Source organism: Oncorhynchus masou, chromosome 1 (genome assembly GCF_036934945.1).
Source record: "Oncorhynchus masou masou isolate Uvic2021 chromosome 1, UVic_Omas_1.1, whole genome shotgun sequence".
NCBI classification, from domain to species: domain Eukaryota; kingdom Metazoa; phylum Chordata; class Actinopteri; order Salmoniformes; family Salmonidae; genus Oncorhynchus; species Oncorhynchus masou.
Genome location: NC_088212.1, coordinates 22,101,130 through 22,120,341, shown reverse-complemented (window position 1 = coordinate 22,120,341; position 19,212 = coordinate 22,101,130). Strand labels below are relative to the sequence as shown.

The 19,212-nt window shown below is 41.7% G+C and overlaps 1 protein-coding gene across 3 annotated transcripts; it reads left to right on the top strand.

The window, feature by feature from the left end:
* The first annotated feature begins 4,694 nt into the window (after window positions 1-4,694).
* Window positions 4,695-18,762, top strand: LOC135537555 (zinc finger protein 462-like). Of its 3 annotated transcripts, none has more exons than XM_064963719.1 (11): window positions 4,695-5,007; window positions 8,692-8,740; window positions 8,976-14,749; window positions 14,846-15,126; window positions 15,551-15,669; window positions 15,876-16,028; window positions 16,312-16,561; window positions 16,830-16,966; window positions 17,131-17,354; window positions 17,580-18,183; window positions 18,290-18,762. In XM_064963719.1, exons 2-11 carry the CDS (start codon window positions 8,731-8,733, stop codon window positions 18,415-18,417), a joined length of 7,680 nt encoding a protein of 2,559 aa, XP_064819791.1. In that variant the 5' UTR covers window positions 4,695-5,007; window positions 8,692-8,730; the 3' UTR covers window positions 18,418-18,762. The 3 variants fall into 3 exon arrangements, with proteins under 3 accessions (XP_064819791.1, XP_064819811.1, XP_064819850.1); XM_064963739.1 differs by having other exon boundaries at window positions 4,695-5,009; window positions 8,697-8,740; XM_064963778.1 differs by having other exon boundaries at window positions 4,695-5,009; window positions 14,849-15,126.
* The last annotated feature ends 450 nt before the right edge of the window (window positions 18,763-19,212 follow it).

Here is a 19,212-nt window from a genome sequence, read left to right as displayed (position 1 = left end):
TGTGCTTTTTGACCTTATGTTTTTTCCCTTGTTCCCCATTATTATTTGCACCTGTACCTCGTTTTCCCCTGATTGTATTTAAACCCTTAGTTTCCCTCAGTTCTGTGCTCTGTGTTTGTATGTTAGCACCCAGCCCTAGTGTTCTGTGTTTTCTTGTCGATTCCGGTGAATGCTCTTGTGGAATTTTGTTTTTGAGTATCTCTTGAGGCTTTTTTGTGCTATTCCTACCACCTTTTGGATTTGCCATTTTTGTATTTAAGGACTTCTCCTTTTTACTTTATTAAATACACCGTCTTAAGTACTGCTGTGTCTGCCTCATCTTCTGGGTTCTGCTGACTATTCGTGGCTCAGTTGGTTAAGTGACTGTTTCTCACTCCGGAGACCCAGGTTCGTAACCGGGTCCTGACAGTATCGTTGTATTTTGGTACATGACCATAAACAATGTGTTAGGGTGCCTGTATCAGTTTTGCATTTAAGACACTGAAGGGAAGAGGAAGTGGGGCTAAAAGCATGTATGTGATTTGGGGATATATACAATCTGTGTATTATTCTTAATTGGATTGCTCTAGTACGATTACATATAGATATTGTTTTTGCATATCTCCAAATGTCCTCCCACATCTCTTCGTCAATAGTGACAGACAATTCTTTCTCCCACACTTGTTTCACCCTCTGTGTGTTGACAGCAGAAAAGGACCTTAAAGTATCATAAAACAGACTTACAGACATTTTCCTTTGTGGGGAAAAAAAGCATTCTTTCAATGACAGACACATCAGGGTTACCAATTAAGGTGGTGCTCTTCAGAATATAATGTCTTACTTGTAGGAAGCGGAAAAAGTCCTGCTTTGGGAGTCGATATTTCTCAACCATCTGCTCAAATGACAATCAAATCTTATCAGCAAATAAGTCATTTAGCCTGCGTATGGCCTTATTAAGCCAAAAGTTAAAGCCAGCATCCAGCAATTCTGGACTGAAATCTGGGTTGTTAAGAATTGGGGTAAGAGCAGAGGTTAGTTTGGACCTTCCCAGGAAGCGTTGAACTGACCTCCATACTTTGAGTGTGTTAAGTGTAACGGGATTATTGCAGTGATCTTCTACAGACTTGAAACTTCTGAAAAATAAAAGATCCTGTAAGGGGTATTTTGAAAGAGAAGTCTCAATGTCTAACCAAATAGAGGAGTCATCATTTGTGATCCAGTCAGAAATATAACAAAGGTGAGCACACCATTGATAGAACCTGATATTGGGCAGGTCAAATAGGTCCATAGGTCCATAGAACTTGGCAGCTGCAATATTGCCATCTAAAGTCTTGGCTTGTGTTTACTCCATATAAAGGAACTTAGCCACCCATTTACATCCTTTATTACCTTATTGGAGAGTAATACTGGGATCATTTGGATTGGGTAAAGTAGTCTAGATAAAATGTTCATTTTCAAGAGGGATATTCTACCCAACCAAGAAATCGGGAGAGAGTTCCAGTGCTCCAGATCCTGTCTTGTATCAAACAAGGGAACAAAATTGGCTTTGTACATTTGCTGGAATTTAGGAGTTACAAATATACCCAGATACATGAAACCTGAGGGACACCATTTAAAAGGGAAGGGGGAGAAGTATTAGGTACAGAGTGTAGGCTACCAAGTGGCATAGCCTCTGACTTAGTTAGGTTAATCTTGTAGCCTGAGAATTCGCTGAATAATTAAATAATATTAATAAGAGATGTAATTGAAGTCTCGGGACTAGAGATGAATATCAGGACATCATCAGCATACAAGCTTATTTTATGGTGAACATCACCAATGAGCAGCTCCTGTATAGCAGGCATTACCCTGATGGCCTCGGCCAGTGGTTCCATAACGAGTGCAAAGAGGAGGGGGACAAAGGACAGCCCTGTCTGGTACCTCTGTGTATAGAGAAGCTATTTGACCTTAGCCCATTAGTAAGGACAGCAGCCTGAGGATCATCATATAAAACTTTCACCCATTTTATAAAGTTGTCCCCTAGACCAAATTTATTTAGAGCAAATAATAGGTAAGACCACTTCACACGATCAAATGCTTTCTCAGCATCTAGGGAGAGCACAAGACCATCCATAGCACTTTGTTGTTAGGCTTGAATTACATTAAGAAACCGCCTGACATTGTTGCATGACTTACGGCCCTTAATGAAGCCAGTTTGATCTCCTTTCACAATTAGTGAATCTTGTGGCTAGAATTTTAGAAAGCAATTTTCTATCCACATTCAGATGGGAAATTGGTCTGAACGAGGAACAAGACTGGACATTTTCCCTTTTTGAGAATAAGGGAAATGTTGGCTTCTCTCAGCGTTTGAGGGAGCTGGTCATTTGAAAATGAGTGGTTAAACATATCACGCAATGGCTCAAGGATCAGGCCATGGAACTCTTTATAGAACTCACTACAAAACCCGTCTGGTCCTGGGGCCTTACCATTTTGCAGATTCTTAATTGCGAACATTATCTCTTCCTCGGTAATAGGGGCTGTGTATGACATAATCAGACCCCTGGCATACGCTTTACAGGTTTCCCAAAGAAGTGATTGATTGAGAGTTAATAGAGAAAAATGCTTTAAACTCTGTAATAAAATATGATGTGAATGTATGGTCTTTAAGAATGGTTGTATTCAACCTCCAATGTCTTGACCGATTGAATGCCCCGTTGAGTTTTATGTCCAGGATTACCTCAGCATGATCAGATATGACTATGCTTCCTATCCTAGCGGATAAAACAGACTGCAAAGACGTCCTGGGCATAAAAAAGTAATCTATTCTAGTCTGACATCCATGAGGTGCAGAGAAAAAAGTGAACTCGCTGTTGGAGGAATGAAAAGCTCTCCAGACATCCGCATACCCCAGATCATCACAAATAGCGTTAAGTGACTTAGCTTGAGGAGAGAGTGAAGCTATACCGCTGGGAAACTTATCAATAAGGGGGTTCGACAAGCAGTTAAAATCTCCTCCAACCACTGCAGTGTCCCTCAAGACCTATGTTAAGGGGACCTGTAGTAGTTTTACTACACATCAATGTGTCTTACACCATTGTAGTGGCGATAGGTATGAAGGAGTCTATTTTATAGCTATGTTATCCACGGAGAAGCTAACCTCACGACGGAGGTACTCTGTAAGCACTGAACCAGTCGTACACGGTGTGATCATGGTTCATGACTATTTAGGGGATTCTATTTATTAGAGGCATGTGTGTTAACCATCAGAAGAGTGTTTTGGAGATTTGGAGATTCCCTTCCACGTGTTGTAATCTGAGTGACTACTAACTCCTCTGTTGCTGTCATCAGTAGCAATTTGACTTGTGAGGTCTCTTACCTTCTTACTGATTGTGGCTGGACTGACTGTGCTGGCATTGACACTAGTACTCAAGGGGACCAGTTATCCTACTTATTTATTCTGAAATGTTATCCTACTGGAACACATGATTAGAGCATTTTACTAGTTGCATTGTAGTTGAAACTACACATGGCAAGCAATGTTTATTGTTGCCATTTGTTTTGGAGGTGGAAAGTCCGCTGGACTTCTTTTACGACCAGTGTGGTACACCTCAGTGATATCTTAGATGTGTTCTAAGGTTATCCCCATCGAGGGGCCTGTCTGCTCCTCTCTCTTCTCGTGGGGAAGTTTACAACTAGATTTCTCCTGCTCTGGCGGCCTCGTACAGTGTTGCACCTAGTCTCGACCCCCCCCCCACCGGCCTCGATGAGGCTCGTCCTGGGTCTGGGCTAGTATTCCCCCACCAGCGGTTGGTGTTGGTATCAGAGACACAAATGAAAAGGTCAGACCCTTTGTACGAGTTGTCAGCAGCCGCATTGTTATTAGATTGGCTGTAACCTTTCGACCAAATCTCTTGGTGTTTGTGCTTCAAAACATTCAGTGGCTGTCGAGGCCTGTCAGTCACCACAGCATCCTTGTGTGGCAACCTCTCCAGTACCTGCGAACTGAGACAAGGATATCTGCCTGCGATATCGCACAGCGTTTCACCAGTGGGAGTCATCAGGTCAGTTGCGGGACTGATACCGTTAGTGTCATTGTAAGGGGTTTCAGTCCCCCACAAAGCGGGAAATGTATCATCGGAAGCAGAGCACACTCGGTATGTCAATGCTTTTATTGCTGAGATGGCCACAGTGCTTGCGGAAGTGTCCGAAGGACAAGAGAAGTTCATCTCAACTACAGCATTGCACAACTCCAAGAAGGAGGGAAGTTTCTCATTCACAAAGACTGCTGGCTTGAAATCAAGAAACTGCAGCTACGTGAAGGTGACTTCATCAAAAACTGCATGACCTTTGATGAAATGATTTCAGTAAAGTTCATGTGGTTGACATGTCGGAAATGTTTTATAATCATAATGCAACACACTTTGAAAGGCTGTGTATAATAATGGTCAACAACTTGACAAAAGTGATCCACTCCAATGCGCCCAATGAGAGAAGTTTCCTTAATTGTTAATTTTCTCAAAATCTAAAGACACAACCTAGATTTGAGCCAATGTTTTAAGTAGTTGAACATATTATTACTCCAAACAAGTGAAAGTGGCAAACTGACACGTTTTTATTTTCGTCAAAAAAACTTTCTTTCGAAGGTGTCTTTCATTTTGACGGCATGCACATGCGCAGTTCGGCGTGAGAGACGTTTTAACGCATGCGCTTAGCTAGAGCAACGTCTCCATGACATCGCCTACAAGCGTTATCGGGGATTTCTATTGGAGAAGCAGTTTCTGCCTATCTTCATGATTGTACTGTCTTTGGCTTTATCGTTATCGTTGATTGGCAGATTTATTTGCATTGCACGCCGCCCCCTGGCACTATCGTGACCGCTAAGTTGTTTTGTGTGTAGCCCCTCCACCCCGGCGTTGCTGGTTCTCAGACGGAAGAGGACACATGAGGTTGTTGTAGGAGCGGGAAAAAATGGCGACGAACATCGACTACAGAGCTAACACATTGAGGAATCGAAATATTGTCTGAGTCTCACCGATTCTCTGTGGAAACGTGTGAGTAGGCTATTCAATCTATTCCATTAACGTCTTTGTAAATGTTCATTGCGGGCCACGTTTTGTAGTTTTTGCTTCATAACATTTTTCATATTTCTTAACTGGATCAATAGAAAGGCAAAAGGGGTTCCGATTCCACTCCCCTTGCAATTTTAGTTCCTGTTCGACAAGTGACAGAGCTGGGACCGAAATGGTGTAAACTTGATTGTTCACAAGTTTGATTCTAATAAATGCAGCAAGTGTTATTTGGTAAATCTGTGCAGTTATCAGAGTTTGTTATATGTTATCAGGGGTTGCATTTAAGAGACAATCTAGATATATTATGTCAATGCAGCCAGAGCTCAGCTCAAGCTTTGGCTACCTTGCTAATACTGTTGTGTTTAAGCGAATTACCCATTCTAGTATAAGGCTGCAAATGTCCAAATATTCTAGTTCACAATTTCAGAGGTGTTGTCTCGCGTGTAACGGATTGTGTGTGCTGAAGTGTCCTATCCTTTGATCTATTGCTGGGTTGAGGATTTCAAAGGAAAGATCAACTGACATTTTGTGGTTAATCATTTTGTGGTCCTCTTCGATCTGAGGACCAGGCTTATAAACATGCAATGTCTGAAGACACACAGTGTGGCCACTTAGGTGTGATTGCAAAGCAATACACAACTCTAGATTTCTTACATACTCATATTATTATTTGATTTATTCTGCTCGCTCTAGCCCTTAACGACTTTAGCTATTAACGCAAAACCAACTTCCAAATGTGCAGACTGCCAAAAATATTTTTGATAGCATGAATGTAAACAACAAAATGTAAATTAGTTCCCAATATATTTCAATGGCAATAAATGTGCCATAGATCGTACATCGGAACATTTAGGACATTTAGGTGTATCTCCTCCTACACTATTTAAACGATCAACTTTGAGATGTTCAGACTGACCCAATATAGATTGTTTGCATGCAAGAATGTTGATAACATTTATACTTTTTGAACTACAAACATTATACATATTAATAAACGCTCCATAGGCTTGAATGGGAAGTATTTGGATTTAACAAATACACCATTTCAGCTATCAATGCCAAACTAACATTGAGATGTTCAGACTGACCCAACTAAATCCTAAACTTTGATCAACTATAACTATACAAATGTGCATAAATTAGCATAAAATAACCCACCAACAGTAACTTTTGAACTATACAAATGTAGATAAACCAGCTTTCAAATGTTAATTTGCATATTAGATAAAATACCAACTCTAACCCTATCAGCTAAAAACACGAAACCAACTTTCAAATGTGCAGACAGCCCCAACTTAAATTGTTTAAGAAATTATTTTTGATAGCATCCATACTTTTTGTACTAGAACAATATTTAAATGTGCTCCCTATGCATTTCAATGGCAATAAAAGGGCCATAGACTTACATGGGGAACATTTTGGCACGCATCTCCACTTACACATTTAAGCTATCAACACCAAACCAACATTGATATGTTCAGACTGACCCAAATTAGATTGCTTGCATTCAGATTCTTTATACTTTTTAACTATAACGGTTTTAAATTTGCTAAAATTAACATTAACATCGCGTGCGCTGCAAAATACATTTAGAAATTTGTTATTCAATTATTGCGTCAACGAGCGTCTGCGTTGCCAGGGGCTAAAATAGAAGTCCTTTCTATATCTGACACAGATCGCGCTGCAAATCCTGCCTCTCCCATCTCCTCATTGGTGTATAGAAGCAGGTGCCATCTACTCATTGGTTATACCCACGTGTGTGATTGAAAGACGAACTGTGTTGCCGGTCGTCGTGGTAATACTATGAACGTTTAGATGCCAATCATCATTTTAAGTTCAAAGATTAAATATGCCTGGAAGGAGGAGAGATGACTTGCAACGATTCGGTTGACCATTTTATGTGTGGATTAATTGTCAGAGTAGAGGACCTTGTGCATTTCAGGTAAAATAACAACTCAATGTTTATATCCCAGGACAAATTAGCTAGCAACAGCAAGCTAGCTAAATAGGACAAATTAGCTATCAAGTGCAAGCTAACTAGCTAAATTGCCATAAATGTTTAATACTTCTCGACCTGTCCCCAAATTAATGTCGATATTTGGACCTGCGTTTCGTGATCGCGCTTGGTGTAGGGGGACAAAATTAATTTATGCACGACGGCGCATGCGCGCAGCCGGTTTGGGTTCCGTGTTAGAATCACAGTAATACAGTGGTAGCTATTTAAAATGGTCCTGCTCCAATTAAGCTACAAGACCAACTTTAAAACATTCAGGCTATCCTAACTTCAAATTCTTTAAGGTTTTTATCAACTATATACATTTAGCATAAAATAACTTACCAACAGTAACTCTTGAACTGTTCAAGCAAGAGACACCAAACCAACTTTATCATGTTCGTGCTATCTTATCAATCAATCGACCCTTCACAAACTAGCATGCACACCATATTTTCTTCAGGAAATTTACTGTTCTGGTTAGTTATTATTCCTCCTGCTCTGGAGCTTAAACGATTTAAGCTATACAGTGCCTTGCGAAAGTATTCGGCCCCCTTGAACTGTGCGACATTTTGCCACATTTCAGGCTTCAAACATAAAGATATAAAACTGTATTTTTGTGTGAAGAATCAACAACAAGTGGGACACAATCATGAAGTGGAACGACATTTATTGGATATTTCAAACTTTTTTAACAAATCAAAAACTGAAAAATTGGGCGTGCAAAATCGACCTCGAGTTTGGGGTTTTAGGCTGGGTTTCTGTACAGCACTTTGAGATATCAGCTGATGTACGAAGGGCTATGTAAATACATTTGATTTGATTACTGCTGTCACTCACAACTATTTCACAACCATAAATACTTCAAGACTAGCAAGCACACCACATTTACTTCAGTAAATGTCCTTTTCTGATTTTGTGTTCGTTTATGAATGCATGGAGTCAATTATAGCTGGTTAGATTAATGTATGCCTATGGTAAAATGTGGCCTAGGCTATGTAGTGTGTTTTGCCTACATTACACTTGCCTTTCTGGAATCACCTTATGTCTTGGTTGTTCTGGTTGTTGTCTTGGTTATGTCTTGGTTGTTGTCTTGGTTATGTCTTGGTTGTTGTCTTAAAGTTGGGCTATTAAAATAGTTGTGTGCTTTTCCAAGAGGACATTCAAAGCTCATCATCTTAAGATGCAGTTGATTATGGTTATAATGACACCATTCTTGTGTGTTGATAAGCTAAAAGTCACTACTTTTTCAGTAATGAGAATGTGATATTGTGCACAGAGACAGAACTATAAGAATATCACTAGCAAACCATACGTTTTAAGTCTCGACTTGTGACTGTACTTGTGTAGCAACACTTTTCAGTGTGACTAACTGTACTTACAATTTTATTAAATGTATACATGACAGTGAACTTGTGGGACTTCCTGCAAAAATGTTATATTCAGATCAGCTATAGGCCTAAATCCTATTCAGATAAATTACACCTATTGTCTTAAGTCATTTGGATCGGTTATGGAGTTGCTCAGTTGTGGAGAAGTTGGTAAATGTCTCTCCTTTTATCAGTTTTTTTTTGTTGCATTTTGCATGTTTAGTCTGGTTTTGCTCGTGTTATGTGAGACAATGTCATCAAATTATTATGCTCCCCCATATGTTTCTCTCCCATTTGTCAGTAAAGTTCTGGGATCAAGAAACTCGCAGAGCCAGGGGAGATGGAGGAAGGTATGACTTGTTGTTCTTCTAATTTTTGACTTGTATACTCTGTAAAATAATTCTGCCAACAGCCTACCCCATAATACAAGTTGGTAACTGGAGAATGGTGAACTCTATCACCTGCCTTTTTAGGTGCTTGGTTGGTCTGATAATAGTTAGATACATAGCACATGTAATACTTCATATCTGATACACATATTATTCAGCAGTTGTATAGATTAAAAGCTCTTTTATACACCTACAGATTCCGGGCACCTCGACAAGTCTGATCAAATGACCCACGGTCAACCAGCCTCTCAACAATCCATGTCTCCAAGTCAGTCATTCCAGTGTAACCATTGTGTCCTCCTTTTCAAATCAAAATATTTCCTCCTGGAACACATGAAGAAGGTGCATGGCGTTGATGTGGATCCTTCACAAAATGATGGGAGTTCTAATCCCTCAGAGAGTTCCACACAACCTCACAGTAGCACCCTCTACAACAATTCAGAGGAGAGTTTCTCTTGCCGGCATTGCATGTTTACATCTTCCAGTTGGCCTGTTATTATCAAACATGAAAGAACAAATCACAAGGTTTCGGTAAAGGGCCCTGGTAAGGGCAGGACCCTAAAAACACAGAAACTGTATTTAAGGGGCAAGCTGCTTAATGTCAAAGTGCCACTGCCAGGGAATAAGAACCAACACAATGTGTCAAGACTCCAATGCAAACAAGGGGAAGTGGGGAGACTGAATTTCCCCAATTCCAAGTCTACCTCAAAAACCATAAACATTCCTAGCTCTAGTCTATTGCTGGAGAACCTGCAAACTCAAGTGGGATCCTCTGAAAATATTTCCAAATTCAAAATTGCGCATGGGTCATCTTTAAATTCCTCACAACTGAAGTTGCCCAACCTCTCAAGGCTATCACGTACGCATGATGTGACCCTCGTGTCACATGCGCCTTTCCATAGCTATGACCAAGACGGTGGTAAAGGTGTCTCTAAAGTAACTGAAGCGAGATCTCATACAGAAAGTGAACAGAAGGGCTCTCACTGCTGCTCACTCTGCAACTTTTCTGCAACTTGGCTAGAAGATCTTCACACTCACCAGCGAAGTGAGCACAGTTACCTTTTTTACAGCATGGGGCGAAGTCTGCTGGACGGAACAGCGACAGAACAGCAGGATCCAAAACCTGAATCGTATAATGAAATGCCACTAACAGAGCCATTGGCTAATGCCACCAAGAAGAGGATGCATGATGACACTGCTTTGAGTCCTGCTAAGAAAAAGATTAAAACGAGCCCTGAAAGTACAGTCATCCAAAGCAAGCTGTCAGGGGGCACTGCTTTCACCTTTGAGGTTAGCGAGGATGAAGAGGAGGGGGATGCCTGGAGAACTGAACTAGATGCCTCAGGAACTGAAAAAGATGAGCACGATCAATTGGAAAATAGAGAAAGCAGGGACAAACACAAAATACTTTATCGTTGCAAACATTGTGACTACAATCACAGGTCATCTCGCAGTTTGAGCACCCATTACCAGAGAATGCACCCATACATCAGGTATGACTTTCAGTACATCATTAATCCAGATGATTGGACTGCCACCTTCCGTTGCTTGGAGTGTCCTGTTGAGTTTGCCACCCCTGATGACCTCAAGAAGCACTATAGGGATCATCATCCAGAAGCTCCAGATGTGTTCATGATGCGATCAGATCAGCTTGATTTGGTGTACAAGTGCTTTGCCTGCCCATTCACCATGTCTAATGGCAAATACTTGAAACCCCATTACAAAAACAAACATCCAAAACTGAAAATGAGCAGTCCTTTAATGTACTGCAGTTTTACTGCCAAGCCTTCTAAAGACGAACCCTCTAAATCCCATTTAGGGCAAACCTCCAGCCTACAGAATGCAGAGGTTGTCTCTCCTGAGAGGTCTCTGACCCCATGTAAAGGAACTGTTCATATCAACTCTACACCCCCAAAAGAATGTTCTGCTTCCATGGGAGTGGATGAGGAACTGTACCACTGCAAACATTGTGCCTTCAGCAATAAGTCGGTGGTTGTTGTGCTTGCCCACTTCCAAAAAAGCCATCCGAAGTCAGGATTGACAATTGATGACATAAAACAAGAATCTCTTGCCACTTCCAGGGAAGCTAAGGACGAAACACAGTCGTCTCCTCAAAATATGGTTTTGGAACCATTCAAACTCCCAGAAGTAAAGTCCCCCAACACGTCCCTCTTTAAACCCGATGTTGCACAGGATGATGTAGAGAAAGTGTCACAGGGCATAGGAAAAGTCTCACATAGCACTCCCCTCCAAAAAGATTTAGCACAGGAACATGTTATAAAGCCAATCAAACTCCCAGAAGTTAAGTCTCCTAACACATCCCCTCCCATTTCCAATGTTTCGCAGGCAGATGAGAGTTTGTATTTCTGCCAGTTTTGTGGCTATTGCAACCCCACAGTGAGAGGCGTTATGAATCATCAGAAGTTGAGACACAGTACTCGTAAGTCAACTGCTGAACGGATCATTAAACATACTGCTGCGATTTGTAGCAACCCCAAAGTGAGAGGGGTTTTGAATCATCAGACGTTAAGACACAGTACTCGTAAGTCAACTGCTAAACGGATCATTAAACATACTGCTGCGATTCGTAGCAACCTCAAATTGAGAGGGGTTTTGAATCATCAGAAGTTAAGACAGAGTCATCTCAAGGTGACTGCTAATAAGGTCATCAAGCACACTGCCGAGGCTCATGTTCAAAGTGAAAAGCTTCAGTCTACTGGATTTGACTCATCAAACTCTTCTCTCAAATCCACTGTTGAGAACGAGATAGCTGACTTGTTTTTTTGCCAGTACTGCAACTATGGCAACCCCAGAGCTTTAGGGGTTTTGAATCATCAGAAATTAAGACATCGTTGTCTTAAGACATCAACTAGTCAGATCCTTCAATATACATCTGAGCTTCGTAGTCAGAAAGATAAACCTCAGTCTGCTGGATTTGACTCCTCTCTCCTCACATCTGATATTGGAAATGAGGCAGGTAACTTGTTTTTCTGCCAATTTTGCAACTATGGGCATCCCTCAATGAGAGGAATGTTGAATCATCAAAAGAGAAGACACAGTGAACTCCAAACAACACCTGGCGACATCTTCAGGCATACTGCTGAGGTTGGAGGGCAAACTGAAGAATCCAAAAAATCTAAGGGAGTCAACTTGACAAAGTCTTCTAACATCTTACCTCTTCCTCTTGTGACAGAAGAGGCTGTGTTATTCTGTCAGCTTTGCAACTATAGCAATCGAACCATGAGGGTGGTTGTGGAACATCAAAGGAAAAGACACCCAGATCTTAAAGCAACTGCTAAACAAATCCTTGAATATACCGCTATGATTTTGTCCCAAACTAGCAAATCGCCTAACTCCTCTTTCTTAACATCTAATGTTGTCCAAGAAGAGTTAGATAAGTTCTTTTGCCAATATTGTGACTATAACAATCCCACAGTGAGGGGGATTTTTAATCATCAAAGTAAAATGCATTGTGAGCTCGAAACAAACGCTGCGCAGATCTTAAGGCATACTGTTGTCGTCCGAGAGCAAACAAAAAAATCTCAGCCAAAAGCAGTGAACTCACCTAACTCTCCTCACCTCTTGTCTCATCCTCTTTTGAAGGATGAGGTTGAACACGTGTTTTTCTGTCAGCTTTGCAACTATAGCAATTCAACGGTGATGGGGGTTTTGAATCATAAAAGGAAAAGACACCTTGATATGAAGCCAACTGCTAAGCAAATCCTTGAATATACTGCTACTGTTTTGGGGCAAATGGGCAAATCCCACCCAGTACGAAGAAACTCGCTAAACTCATCCCAAGAAGAAGAGAGAAAGTTGTTTTACTGCCAGCATTGTGACTATGACAATCCGACAGTTCGGGGGGTTTTGAATCATCAAAAATTAAGACATAGTGATCTGAAGGGAACTGCGGATCAGGTTGTCAGGTATAATGCAATTGTTCCCGGCCCAAATAAAAAATCAACAGTGCAACAGCCTAACATGTCCTCCATGAAAGCCTCACAATCTTGCAAGCAGAAAGCTGCACTGCTCAGGTCCTTGAAGTGCCGCAAATGCTCTTATACAACTCCCCATATATATCTTTTGAAAAGACATCTGAGGAATAACCACCAAGAGAAAGCCCCGATCACTACGATTATACATTGGGCTTATCAAGATGGCCATTTACAGGAAGGTTATCACTGTGAGTGGTGTGCTTGTTCACATACTGATGCGAAGGGACTCCTCCGGCACTACCGGCAACGTCATCCAGATAAAAAAACTGGACTTGAATCCATCATCCTGAGGTTACATGCCGGCCCTAAGACTTCTCAATCTAAAAAAACGAAGCCTAACCCAGAACACAATGAAAAACATGATCAGATTATCCTCCGGTTTGGGGATGTTCCAAAGACCACTTCATCTTTTCAGACCGGAGGAGGTGACACACAAATCTATCCATGCAGAGCATGTCCCTTTAAGGCTACTTCCATGGGGGGTATAAGCAGCCACTACCATGCAGTTCATCCATGGTCTGTCAAGGAAGATGGGTCTGTGTTAGATGTCATTAGTAGTAGGCAGACCCAAGAACCGGAGGTCCATGAACAGCTTGGTGTTCATGAAACTCCAAAGCGAAACCAGCGATATAGGTGCCCTGTCTGTTCTGGAGAGTTCAACAACCTCCATGGTATGTTAACTCATTGTGGTAAGAAACATCCGGAATATGATACATCAACTTATGAAAGGCAACCTGAAGCGGAACCTAGTACAAGTGAGGGGACTCTGGTGTTCAAGTGTTCAATCTGTCCGTATGTGAACTCTCACGCTCATGGTGTTCTAACTCACTGCCAGATGAGGCATCCAGCCGTCAAAGCCAGAACTGAGAGACTTGAACAAGAAATTGTGCACTTCACTGACCCAGATGAATGTGTGAAAGTCCGATCGGGTAAGCGGATGGGATTGGCAGGCTTCCGGTGCAATATGTGTCCAGTCATCCATGCAAAATTCAAGAAGTTGAAGGCTCACTATGAGATGGATCACAAACGATCTGCCGCAAATATATTCAAACCGGCTTTGAAACAATCCGCTGCCATTAAAAAACAATTGCTCTCCAAATACAGAGGCTCCCAGACCTCAATTGCCCAGGCTGCCATTTTAAAAAATGGGAAATCCATCATAGTCAAGTGCCACCTTTGCAAGTATCTTTGCGCCACTAAAAAGGGTCTTGCCTGTCATCTTCGCATTAAACACAGTACAGTGGCTCCAATTGAGGACAAAGAGTTTTCCTACAAGTGTGCACTGTGCTCGTATACAACTTTGATTTGTAAATACCTTGCAGCCCACTATAGGAGGCAACATGGCAATGCTGCTTTCACCAACCACTTTGTTCCAGCATTCAGACCTCACCGCATTCTTCCAAACTCACCGGACCACAAGGCTTCTTTGAGTCAGGAAACCAAATCACCTGGTGAGAAGATAAGCTGTTCTTGCTGTTTTTTCCAATGTCTTAGTGAAAAAGGCCTGGTCTCCCATTATGCGATTTGCCACCCAGGAGTCTCTCCTAACAAGCACAAATCTAGCAAACTTAGCCCGAATAACACAGTGCAGTCTCCCCCCAAGCCTAGAAATCATCCCCAGCAACATAAACCTGTATGCAAATTATTTGATCCACAATGTGAGAAAGGCAAAGCATTGCGTCCAGTTAAATGCAAGAAATGCGTGAAGTTATCTTTCAACTCAAATCTGCTGCTAAGTATCCACTACACCAATTTCCACAATGAAGATTTCACACAAGACTTCACTATACTTTCAAAGACTTCAGATGATGGCACAGAGTTCTACAGATGTGGATACTGTAACCTCCAAATCCAGGGCAGTGCCGATCTCTGCTCCCATCTCGACCATCATAGTGAGGAGTTTCAGAAGCTGACAAATGGACAGAAGAGGAAACAACGCCTCAGTGACCCACCGCCAAAGACCAAGCCTGTTAAGGTAAGTGGCACATAATGCAATAAAGTGCAACCCTATGCATTGTGCCCTTTATGTAGCCTATGTGATCCTCAACCTTAATTTATTTTTGTCTTTCAGCAGGAAAGACAAGAACTGCCCGAGGTTCTGACAGCAGAAGAATCGGACAGTCATTGGATTGTGACACAGGTGGAATCTGTTACAACAGGGATGGGTCCACTGGTGTCCCCTTCCCCTGTCCCATCGACAACAGAACCAGAGGGGGGGTCAGTAGGAGAGGAGTGCAACCACTGCGGGCGAACTTTCATGTCTTTGAAAGGTTTACGTTCACATGAGCGGAGCCATGCAGCTACAGCAGCGCTCAAACGGCTGGACAATGTACCTCATCAACAGAAGCAGATGTGAGAGGAAGAGATTTCTATTGTATATTTAAGCAATAAGGTCCAAGGGGGAGGTGATTTGATATATGGCCAATATATCACAGCTAAGGGCTGTTCTTAAACACGACCCAACGCGGAGTGCCTGGATACGGCCCTTAGCTGTGGTATATTGACCATATACCACAAACCCCTGAGGTGCCTTATTGCTATTGTAAACTATTTACCAATGTCATTAGAGCAGTAAATATGTTTTGTTATTCTCGTGGTATACAGTCTCATATATCAGCATTCAGAGCTTGAACCACTCAGAGGGGAGTATTTATAGTATGTGATAGAATCAATCTTGTAATGTTATCTTAGGTACCACCATACAACATTCTTTCTTGTTTGTATATAAACCATCTGGATAAATCAATTTGTGAAATGTCTGCTAATGTCTCTTCAGGTTTGACCGCCATATTAGACATCGACCCGGGACCATCAGACCCTTCCACTGTGGGCTCTGTCGTTACAGAACTACCATATTGAGCCTCTTGAAGAATCATCTGCTCAAAGTACATGGCGGTGAGACAACCTTACTGCTACAGCACAGAGACAACCTTACTGCTACAGCACACTGTCATTGTCAAAACTTTTCAAAGGCTTAAGAAAAAATGTGTCTCTGTCAATTTTACAGAATCTGATACTGTATGAAATGTTAATCGAAATGACAAAAGCTGTGGAAAACATCTTAAACCTGTTTGCTTTTTTAATCTGTCTTGCTGGAGTAGCTCAGGACCCATCCAAGAACCTCCCTTCCTCCGTGACCGGTAGCGAGAACATGGAATACACCCTGAGGGCCGCTGAAGAGACCCAGAACCTGCTAGAACCTCAAGAAGGCAACCAAATGTCTGATGATTCTGAGGAATCAGACCTCACTGAAAGCAAGTGTTCCCTTTTACATTCATTGTTTAGGATTTGAATGATTAAACTTCATGATTCGAACACTTCCTCTAAAATATGCTAATTTGTTATGCAGCATACAGACAAGACCATCAATATAGCTATACAAACCCAGATTTTTGAAAAATGCATTATGTCTTGTATATATACTCCTCAAGAGTATTTTTCCATTAGCATCTCCCCTACCTTTCTGTAAATCAGAGAAGTCATCTGCTGAGTGTCAATGTAATGTGGTACTAATATCCAGTGTATTTTCCGTTACAGAACCAGTTTACTCGGAGCCCCCAGATGTCCAGAGGCAGCTCAACCACTATAGGCAGGTGGCTCAGGCCAAGGCCTCCAGCAGCCCTCCAAGCCCACAGACCACCAGGACCACTCAAGATGGCTTACTCGTCTGTGAGTTTTGTATCTACACCTCAACACACATCAAGAGTATGCGTCGACACTACATAAATCGCCACAATGGGAAAAGGATTGTGAGGTGCAAGGACTGCTCATTTTTCACAGGCTTCAGGTAATATATTATTTCCAGAAGAATTTGCTCAAATGCCCATGCTTGCCTTTGCTGTGTCATATTTGTTGCTTAGTATACATATTCTTGCTATGTCTAAAGAATAGTGATTGAACAAGAAGCACCTGTGACACCTAGTATTGCTACATTAACTGACTCTTTAAATGATGTACAAATGCTTCTTGGTCTCAATTGTTGCCATCTATTAAGCCTCAGTATGATATATTGCCAAATTTGTGATACCATTTTTTTCTCTGAATGCTTACATTAGGAAGAAGTTGGATATGCACATAGAGACGGCACATGCCGGTAGCCCAACAGAAGCTCCTAAGGAGCTACACTGCCCTCTCTGTCTTTACCACACCAAAAACAAAAACTGCATGATCGACCACATTGTCCTCCATCGTGGTAGGTGTTCTTGTGGTATTGTTCAAATAAATCCATGCTTTATTCATCATGACACTCATTAGACACCTTTTATGGCTGTCTACCATTTATTCTGTCTTATACTTGTCAGTACCACACTCAGACTTTACACTGCTGATCCTGGTTTGTTAATTTTTTTTAAACAGAGCAGCCAGTGGCCCCTATAGAGGTGCGTCGTCCGAAGCTGTCACGATATCTCGAGGGCATCGTGTTCCGCTGCCACAAGTGCACCTTCACCAGTTCCAGTGACAAGAAACTGCTACTGCACATGCTCAAGCACGACGATCTCAAGCCCTACAAATGCAGACTGTGCTACTTCGACTGCACACAGCTGAGCGAGTTGGAGGCACACCTGTGCGATAAACACCAGGTTAGTGTTCTAGCTACACTCTCCTTACACCCCCTCAATCATGACTCCCATGCTAACTAGACTGTGGCTCTAATCAGAAACGGCTCCTAAGGCACAGAGGACTGTGCACAGAGGACTGTGCCTTAGGATTTAAGATTTGATGTATCAAGTCTTCTCTGTTGAGTCATTTGTCCTTCTGTAGCTGATGTAAATATGTAATCTTCCTTGTGGTGTTCTCTCCGGGAGGTTGTGAGGAACCATGAGCTGGTGGGACAGGTCCATTTGGAGGAACTGGAAACAAGACTGAGCAGAGTCAACGGGGAGGGAGAACAATTCATGGACTGTGTGGAGACCCAACGGCAACAAGATGAGGTGAACAAAGATGGCGATAAGGAGGTGGCAGAGAACACAGCCCAAAACAGTGAATTCCAGGATTTTAGTAATGACGAGAACCAAGAGGGACAATATAAGCAATCCCATGAGAAGGTAGAGGAACATTTAATGGACTGTGAGGAGGAGAACCAAGAACCTGGAGAGATGGCCATAGAAGAACAAAACATTCAATATCATGAGATGCCAGTGCTTAAAGATGAAGCCTGCAACTATCACAAGATGCCAGTGCTTGAAAATGAAGAGGGCAAAGAGGAAATGCACAGTAATCATGGTGCGACACAGGAAAATGAGGAGGAGGCAGTGAAGACTGGCCGTCTAAAACCTGAGTGCGATAATAAACCGGAGCAAGGGTCTGAACAGGATGAAAAATATGAAGAAACCCCCAAGAGTGGCGAGAAGCAAGATCACGAGGTGGAGGAAAACAACAAGGAAAATGGCAACATATCTTCACCAAAAGGTAAGTCAATTTTGACATGAAACTATTGACATCCAATTAATCAAACTGTTTCTGGTTCCCTGTCAGGTGTTTACCTTTGCTTCTTATTCTGTTATCATTCCTGTAGATGCCTCCACTACCCGGGAGATAATTCCAGTGACCAGAAATGAGAAAGCACTTTCCTGCGAGCTCTGTGGCCGGACTCTCATGAACAGCACTGACCTGGAACGGCATGTGATGCGCCATGGCTTGTAACTGTGTTGGTGCAACTGATGAGGATGTATTGATACTGAGGGTGTTGCTGCTTAGAAATGGGAGACATGTCATAAGAGGGCTGCTTTTAACAGCAAGCTGATTATGTAAAGTTCAATTGAATAATGTTTTATTGTCACTTGTTGCATACTGTTTCCACCTGTAACTAACTATTCTTGACTGGAGACACTGCAGCTATTGTTGTAAAGGACAGTCTTTTATTATTGTATATTATGTCATGCCAGAATGACTGTTCACATTTCCAACATATTGGCTGTTTTGATGCTTTGTAAATATGTTGATCTTGTTGTCTTTTAACATTTCTTTAATAAATTACTTTATCCTAGAGCTAATCTATTTCATAGATATTTCATTTGTGAAAACGCTTTTCCTCGTTTTAAGGATATGAACTATTCCTGAACCAATCAAGACAAAACATTTTAAAGGAGGACAAAGCAATGATAAAATCATTGACTAGGGAAAGAAGTGCAATAGTTTTTGTAAATATGTACAATGAATGGTGGATAGTGGTAATAGTGGTGGATATTGGCAACAGCTCCTGTGAATCTGCATTGACTTCACAAATTCTTACGTATTATTTTTCTCATACAAGTAGCCACAGTTTGTTCACAGCTGGGCCCAGTATCCCAAAAGCATCTAGAGGCTAAGTGAATCGTTAGCACCATCGATCTCAATGGTTCTAACGAAATGTATGCATTTGGCAAACTGGACGCAGGGTGTTTAAACATGCGCGGTTGTAAGCGGCTCATTGGGACGTCCCTATCAGATTAAAGTTTA